The sequence below is a fragment of the Hipposideros armiger genome, unplaced genomic scaffold (genome assembly GCF_001890085.2).
Source record: "Hipposideros armiger isolate ML-2016 unplaced genomic scaffold, ASM189008v1 scaffold_107, whole genome shotgun sequence".
NCBI classification, from domain to species: Eukaryota; Metazoa; Chordata; class Mammalia; order Chiroptera; family Hipposideridae; genus Hipposideros; species Hipposideros armiger.
In genome coordinates, this window is record NW_017731457.1 from 1,689,850 (window position 1) to 1,697,286 (window position 7,437).

Below are 7,437 nucleotides of genomic sequence, written 5' to 3' on the forward strand. Positions count from 1 at the left end.
CGGAGAAATAGACCAGGGCAGAGAAATAGACGGGCGCGGGCCAAGGTAGAGCCTCTTTGGCTTGCCAAAAACCTTCTCCGTGACTGCTCAGAGCTCGCGCCAAAACTCAAGACGCCCTGAGAGGCTGGGACCGGATTCCCAGACAGCAGGGCCCTACCCGCACCTACAATGATTCTGAGCTAGGAGGGGCTGAGCGGTGCTTCGCGGGGGCGGGGCCAGGGCCGGTACTCCCGCCCGCAGTCACGGTGCCCGAGGAGATAACGTAGCGGCGCAAAAGGCGGAGCTGAAGGGGGACTGACTGTTCTCTGAGATTATGTAAGAAATTGTGAGCAAAGGCGGGGCGGGGGGGAATTTTCGATAGGGGGCGGGGAAGAGGCGGGGCACCAGTCAGAACTGGACGGGGCTCTGAGCAAAGGCGGGAGGCGGAGCTAAGGTACAGGACTTGCTTGCGAGGTACATGCTGGGTAGTGGCCCCCGGGCATGCTCCGTTGGGCCTCCGCCAGGAGACTCCCCTATAGGGGGCTCAGCCTTTTCAGAACCAGCATCTCCAGGGTTCATGTCACACCCAGCAGCAGCGGCCAAGGCGGTGCCGAGCCGAGGTCAGTCAAGGGCGACCGGTGGGAGGCCGTCCTTTAACCCTCCCACTCCATCCGGCCCCGATGGCCCCACCTTCCCCGCGTGGGCCCTCCCCCTCTCGGGCCGCTCCCCCCACACCCCTTCACCATCCGGCTCAGAATCTACCCCCATCCTTGCTCCTCCCTTCAGGCCGGTGCCGCTTTCCTACAAGCTTCTGGACGGGGAGGCGGCCCTGCCGGCCCTCGTCTTTCTGCACGGGCTCTTCGGCTGCAAAACCAACTTTAATTCTATCGCCAAAGCTCTGGCCCAGCAGACAGGCCGGAGGGTGAGCTTCCGGGAGAGGCGGGGTTCCGCGGGAGGCGGGGCCTGGGGGGAGGGACCAGGAATGAGGGCGAGGCTAGCCAGCTTCCTGCACTCAGTGCTGGGCCTCTGTTGAGCATTGACAGATAATCTGCAGAAATGGAAGGAGCGGTTGACCTAAGAATGGAGCCCGCGGGACAGACCCAGGCCCTAGATGGACCCCATTCATTCCCTTGTGCTTCGTTCCATCCAGTCTATCTCCGTTCCGTCCAGTGCATGCTCCACACTGAGCTAGGCCCGTCTGTCCAATGCCTAAGTGCCAACACCCTCCCTGCTAAGGGGGCCAGCCCCTGTTTGCTCACCAGGGATGACAGGGGGCTTACCACCTCGTACAGCAGCCCATGCTTCTGTGCTTCAACTGTTGGGAATTCTTGACGTCGGCCTTCTGTGGGGTTGCCACCCAACCGGGCCAGACCTTCAGAAATGTGGTCACACTCCTTGGGCCTTCCCTTCTGTGGCAGAGTAGCCCCAGGTTCTTCTGTGTTTCCTAGGGAACTGAGCCCTCTCACCATCTGAGCCCTTCTTCCGCTTCAGGATCTCTCCCCAGGCTCTCTACCCCATCAACTTGCCCGCCTTCCAGGCCTGCCTACATCCGGAATTTGGATGCCAGTGCTGCCCCTCTCCCCAACTCCCCAGGTGCTGACAGTGGATGCTCGGAACCATGGTGACAGCCCCCACAGCCCAGACATGAGCTATGAAGCCATGAGCCAGGACCTGCAGGACCTCCTGCCCCAGCTGGGCCTAGTTCCCTGTGTCCTCATTGGCCACAGCATGGGAGGCAAGACAGCCATGCTGCTGGCACTACAGAGGGTGAGTTGTCCCCATCCAGGGCTTCCTCTCATCCACTGTGGACTCTGAGTGCCCAGAAGGCAACCTGGGACTCAAAGGAGCCTTGGATGGCCAAGTTCGGGATCCGGGAACTGTGTCTGCGACCCACTGTACCTGCCCTAAGGCTAAGTCCTCAGTTTGGTTCTCTCCCACAGCCAGAGCTGGTGGAACGTCTGATTGCTGTGGACATCAGCCCAGTGGAGACCACATCCAGCTCGGACTTTCCAACCTACATGGCAGCCATGAAGGCCATAGACATCCCAGTTGAGGTGTCCCGCTCCTGTGCCCGCAAACTAGCCAATGAACAGCTCAGCCTTGTTATCCAGGTGATTCCCCCAAGCCCCCAGATGGTACTGGTTGGGACCTGTCAGGGAAGAGGAGTGGCCTCAGGTGTCACAGGGAGCTCCCCCAACTGCACTCCCTACAGGACATTGCCGTCCGGCAGTTCCTGCTCACCAACCTGGTGGAGGCAGGTGACCGCTTTGTTTGGAGGGTGAACCTGGATGCCTTGGCCCAGCACGTGGACAAGATCTTGGCCTTCCCATTATGCCAAGAATCCTACCGTGGGCCTACCCTCTTCCTCCTTGGTGGAAACTCTGAATTCGTACAGTAAGCCAGGCTGGGTGGCAGGCAGGGCATGCCTTACTTATCCAGCCATCAGCCTGGGGTCCCTACCTCAGGGAGGGCTTGTGTTTGGGCAGGGGACTCCTGAGAGCTCAGAAACACCATGGGGCATGTGAGCTCACACAGCTCTCCATCTCTCTTGGCTCTGCCTCCACTTCTCTCTTTCTCTCCCCATCTCCTCACTTTCATCCCTTCCTGGTGGCCTTCTCTTTGACGGACAGTCCCAGCCACTACCCCGAGATTAGACGACTCTTCCCTCGGGCCCAGATGCAGACTGTGCCTAACGCTGGCCACTGGATCCACGCCGACCGCCCGCAGGACTTCATGGCTGCCATCCGAGGCTTTCTGACCTGAGTTGCTGGCCAGAAGGGGCATGTTTGAAACCCCAGGCTTCAAGACCCTGTGGCCTGCTCCATGTTTCTGCACAGAAGGACTCAGGCAGGCACTGAGAGGGCATGAGTGTGTAAAGGTGGTCAGACCACAAGCTTTAATAAATAAAGACACTGCTCTCAAGGTCCTGGGTTGAGCTGTCTCACCGCCAACGCCCCCATCGACCCAGGGGGAATCGGACCCAGGGGGCCCTGGCAGCTCCAGGTTCCATGGGGGCTCCCAAAGTGCTCCTGGACTCTCTCTGCAGCTGACTCTCGACCCGCTGCCACACAAGCTGCTGCATGTCCTCCTGGGGGCAGGAGAGGAGGTTTAGGGGCAAACCCTTTGTCCATCTCCCTGTGCCTCCCAGGCCCGGCTGGCATTCCCACTCTACCTCCCAGGCCTCCACCTCCTTCTTCAGTCTCAGTTTCTCCTCCAGGACCTCCAGCAGCTGGGCCTCCACAGCTCGTAACTTGGCTTTGCATGTTTCCAGCTCAGCCTCCACTGCCCGCTTCCTGCAGGTGGCAGGGAGGACAGCCTGAGGCCTGGGCCCTGCAGAGCTGATGCTGGGCCTTGGGGGTGGGTAAGTGTGGCCATAGCTCCTGCCTTATGATGGGGTGGGTGTTTATATGGCTTTTCCACCAGCAATGCCTGACTCCCCCCTCCCCTCCTATAGCAGCACAGAGTCCTGAGGGTAAGCCACCCACTGCCTCCCCAACCCCCACAAGCAATTGCCTCTCACTTAGCAATAGCTTCATCCCGCTCCTGGAGCACTTGATCCAGCGAGGGCTCTGTCTGGGTGTCCCCCAGTGCTCCAATCACTTGGGATCCTGGGCTCTGTTGTAGGGTGACAGAGGAGGGGACAGTGATCTGGGGCTTCCCTGGAGGAGGTGCCCCACTCTGGGCCCTTCCACTCTGGTCTTGGCCCTGATGCTGATGTCAGAAGGGGAAGGGTCTGAGACGTACCATACCTGCCACCCAGTGCCCCAGTTTCATGAACTTCTGAAAATAGAGCAGGGAGAGACGTGTACCATGCTGAGGGGGTGGCAAGTGTGGCCCCCGCCTGGCCTAAGGGTAAGCATAGGGGGCAGTGTTTGGACCCCCAAGGAGGAAAAGAATTCTCACCTGATCTCCAGGAAGGAGACAAGGTGGATTCAGAACACTTACCCCTCGAGAACCTCAGACGGAAAGGGTGGCCTGGTGACAGGGACTCTTGTCAGCCGGGTGGGGCAAGTGTGGGACATGGCCCTTTGCCCTCCCTTCCTGGCAAGGCACTCCTGTCAAGCCCCGCCCCAGATAGGCAGGCCAGGCCTCGGCCTCCCCTCCTAGATCCTGGAACCCTCCAGCCAGGCCCAGAGCCTCTCATGTGTTTCTCACCCCAAGGGGGCGCTCTACCCACATCAGGAGAAGAGAAAGGGCAGCAAGGGCTGCTCCAAAGCTGAGAGACATATAGGTGCCCTAGCCCCCCAACCTGAAGGGTTGGCACCTTGGTACCTTGAATGGCATTATCCACACATATAACTATCACCTCACCTCAGCAGAAAATAGAAGGAAAAAGTTTAACTATTCCTGGTAAATCCCTCCTAACATCTCGAATGTCCATCTTCCCTAGCAATATTACTCATTCCTCCAATATTTCCACCATTCTAATCCTTGAGCGTTGTGGGTCTGCAGTGCTATGGACGGGGTCTCGGTGTCCCACACCTCTCTCAACGTGATCATTGAGCATATCAGTGACATCAAAGATATAAAAGGGAATTTCCCCTATTGAGAAGCCTCTTCAGCTAGGTTACATCTTGGGGATTAGGCCCTAAATATTTCCTCCAACATCCCCGAGGAAAGCCCCTTCAGACATGACTCCTTGTTGTTTGTGGGTCCCACTCAACCAGGTACACCTCCAACAGCCGAACATGACAATTTCTTTAGTTGAACCTCAGGTGAAGAGGTGGGGTTGAGCTGTATTCCCAAATACACCCCTTTCATTGAGACAATTCATTCAGTGTTTCGAGAGGCTGCTTTGTGCCATGATCCAGACAGGACCCCTGCTCTCAGGGACCTCCAGGGCTAGCAGGCGTGAAGCATAGATAGAAAAGGATGTCAGAGTCCAGGGGCAATGGGAGCCCCTCGCCCCTCAAAGGGGCCCCTCGCCCCCAGTCAGTCAAAGGGGGTTCCACAGGAACTTATCCAAAATGAATCCTGCGGCTGGCAGGAGTCAGTCAGCCAGGCGAAGGGCTAACATTGTTGCCAGGCTTTTTTTTTTTTTTTTAACTTTTTCTTTGGAAACAATTTCAAACTGCTCTCAGTGTCCCCCAAAATATCCTTTTATGGTTAAAGAAAATGTAATATGGTATCAAGCAATGTACACAGTTGTCACATCTCTCTAGTCTTCCTCAACCTAGAATGGAACATTATTTGCAGACTTTCTGAGTTTCATGACCTTGACATTTTTTTTTTTTTTACCTGAGCCATTCTGCCACCTGTTGGCAGCTCAGCGGCAGCTCAGCTCGGGCCGGGACTCAAACGCTGTTGCTCAGAGCTCAAACTCTTGAGCGAGCTCTTAACCAACTGAGCCACTCAGCCTGCCCATGACCTTGACATTTTTGAAGATTACAGGGAAGTTATTTTGTAGGCCACCCTTCAATTTGCATTTGTCCAATCTTTCCTCATGATTTAGACCACTGTTACACATTTTGGGAGGAAATATAGAAATGATGCTGTATTCTCATATCCAATATCATTTGCAACTATGACTGGTAGTGTTAATGTTGATCACTTGATCATGCTCAATAAGTATGGGAGAAGGGAGGTACTTTGAGACGTTGAAACAGCCTTTTCTTCATCCCACTTTCACCCATAGGTTTCAGCATCCGTTAATGTTTTTACCCAAATTAATTATTACCACAATAGTTCACAAATGATGATTTTCTAATTTCTTCTACAATTGTTTGTTGATATCCTATTGTAAAGAACTTTTATTCACCCCTATTTATTTATTTATATCATATGGGATCGTGGTTTCCTATTTTATTCCATGCATTATAACCCATTCCTATCATTTATTTCAATGCTCAAATTGTCCTGGGTTTGGTCAATAGGTGCCCCTTGCTGACCTCTTGCTGTTTGGATATGTGCCATCGTTTTTTGAACACTGCCTTTCTTTCTGGCTCAATAAGATGTTCCAGGCTCATCTTGTTTTTCCCTGCACCAGCCCTAGAATTAGCCGTTTCTGGAAGAATACCTGGTTCTTTTTGGTGGGACTAGTATTTTGAAACCAAATACTGGGTGGTAGGTGTGCTTGTTGCCATTAAGGTAATCTCTACTTCCAGGCCCACTCAATAGACATAGATTTATACACACACATAAACACACATTTACATCTGTTTATCTGTGTGATGGTTAATTTTATGTGTCAGCTTGACTGGTTAAAAATTATTTCTGGTTAAACATTATTTCTGGGCATGTCTGTGAGGGTGAGATTAGCATTTGACTTGGTGGGTTGAGTAAAGCAGATGGCCCTCCCCATTGTGGGTGGGCCTCATCCAATCTGTTGAGGGCTTGAATAGAACTAAAGGCAGAGGAAAGGTTGAATTCTTTCTCTTCCTGACTTCTTGCGCTGGGATACCAGTCTTCTGCCCTCTTACTGGTACTTACATCGTCGATGTTCCTGGTTCTCAGGCTTTCACACTCGGACTGGAACTACACTACTGGCTTTCCAAGGCTCCAGCTTACAGACAGAAGGTTGTGGGACTTCTCAGCCTCCATAATCTGTGAGTCAATTCCTCATAATAAATCTCTTTCTATATATATATATATTCTATTGGTTCTGGTTCTCTGGAAAACCCTAACTAATACAATTTACATATATGGAAAAAAATGTTTGCATTTAGAGCTTAAATTCCAGTCCAATGGCATAGGCTTTATCCCAGCTTTCCCCCTTCACATATTTTATGCCATTTCCCCAAATGTCTTCAATATATTTAATAATTTGTTAAATCCCCCTGTGTAGCTAATCTCCCAAAACAACCAGGCTCCCCCTGACTTAGATGCCTTCCTGACCTGGGCTCAGCTTCTGTAAGGCTACCTTCCCACCCCACTCCATTGCCTTTTCATGCATGGCCCTGGCTGCTACTGGGCTATCAAACATTTATAAAAGCTTTACAGTTATTCATGTATGCCACAAATATTTATTGAGCACCTGCTATGTTCCAGGCATGTTTCCAGGTGATGGACATAAAACAGGAAGATGGACAAAATTCCCTGACCTCACGGAGCTCACATTCTAGTGAGGGGAGACAGACAATAAATAAGTGACCAAGTATATCAGATGGTAAGAAGTACTGTGAAGAAAAATTAAGCAGGGAGAGAGAATGAGGAAAGACCTGGAGACTGCTATTTTGTATAATTCTGTGCTACCCTAAGGAGATCACAAATATTAACCCATCACTTACATGAAAAACCACCATTCTCATGACTTGGAATAATATTTCCAGCAACAGCATCATTCATGGATTCAAAAAGTGCTGTATTAGGCTGGCCGAGTGGCTCGTTGGTTAAGAGCTGGCCTGGGACACCAGAGGGCCCCAGTTCGGATCCCACCTATGAGGGCCAGTGACACTGCCCTCTACAGCTAAGATGCTGAACAACAGCTCAACCTGGAGCTGGGCTGCCGTGAGTCGCCCG

The 7,437-nt window shown here is 52.7% G+C and overlaps 2 protein-coding genes and 1 long non-coding RNA gene across 5 annotated transcripts in view; 2 read left to right on the plus strand and 1 right to left on the minus strand.

Annotated features, from left to right (window-relative positions):
• The first annotated feature begins 267 nt into the window (after positions 1-267).
• ABHD11 (abhydrolase domain containing 11) lies at positions 268-2,901 on the plus strand. 2 transcript variants are annotated; one of them, XM_019646819.1, is made up of 6 exons: positions 268-315; positions 766-901; positions 1,573-1,746; positions 1,920-2,090; positions 2,192-2,373; positions 2,610-2,901. In XM_019646819.1, coding segments are annotated over exons 1-6 (798 nt in total). In that variant the 5' UTR covers positions 268-313; the 3' UTR covers positions 2,743-2,901. The 2 variants fall into 2 exon arrangements, with proteins under 2 accessions (XP_019502364.1, XP_019502363.1); XM_019646818.1 differs by lacking the exon at positions 268-315 and adding an exon at positions 383-599.
• Positions 2,896-7,437, minus strand: part of LOC109384981 (BICD family-like cargo adapter 1) — a 9,359-nt gene continuing 4,817 nt past the window's right edge. Inside the window, exons 1-4 of one of the 2 annotated variants that reach the window (XR_002124535.1) lie at positions 3,925-4,030; positions 3,500-3,594; positions 3,152-3,272; positions 2,977-3,067 (exon numbers count right to left, since the gene is read on the minus strand). Coding sequence is in view for 1 of the 2 variants with exons in the window: in XM_019646820.1 (XP_019502365.1) it covers positions 2,921-3,067; positions 3,152-3,272; positions 3,500-3,594 (363 nt within the window). In the remaining variant the exon portion in view is untranslated. Of the gene's footprint in view, positions 3,068-3,151; positions 3,273-3,499; positions 3,595-3,924; positions 4,031-7,437 lie in introns of those variants that run through there. The other variant, XM_019646820.1, reaches the window with a different exon arrangement.
• LOC109384982 (uncharacterized) overlaps positions 6,209-7,437 on the plus strand; it is a 4,358-nt gene continuing 3,129 nt past the window's right edge. The window contains exons 1-2 of the long non-coding RNA XR_002124536.1: positions 6,209-6,524; positions 6,967-7,084. This is a non-coding gene — a long non-coding RNA (uncharacterized LOC109384982). The remainder of the gene's footprint in view (positions 6,525-6,966; positions 7,085-7,437) is intronic.

Excerpts from the sequence above, each read along its gene's own strand:
- ABHD11 (XM_019646818.1), top strand. The coding sequence starts at position 481 with ATGCTCCGTTGGGCCTCCGCCAGGAGACTCCCCTATAGGGGGCTCAGC. Across the intron at positions 1,747-1,919 it reads TGCTGCTGGCACTACAGAGG|CCAGAGCTGGTGGAACGTCT; the intron begins GTGAGTTGTCCC and ends TCTCTCCCACAG. Across the intron at positions 2,374-2,609 it reads GGAAACTCTGAATTCGTACA|TCCCAGCCACTACCCCGAGA; the intron begins GTAAGCCAGGCT and ends TTTGACGGACAG.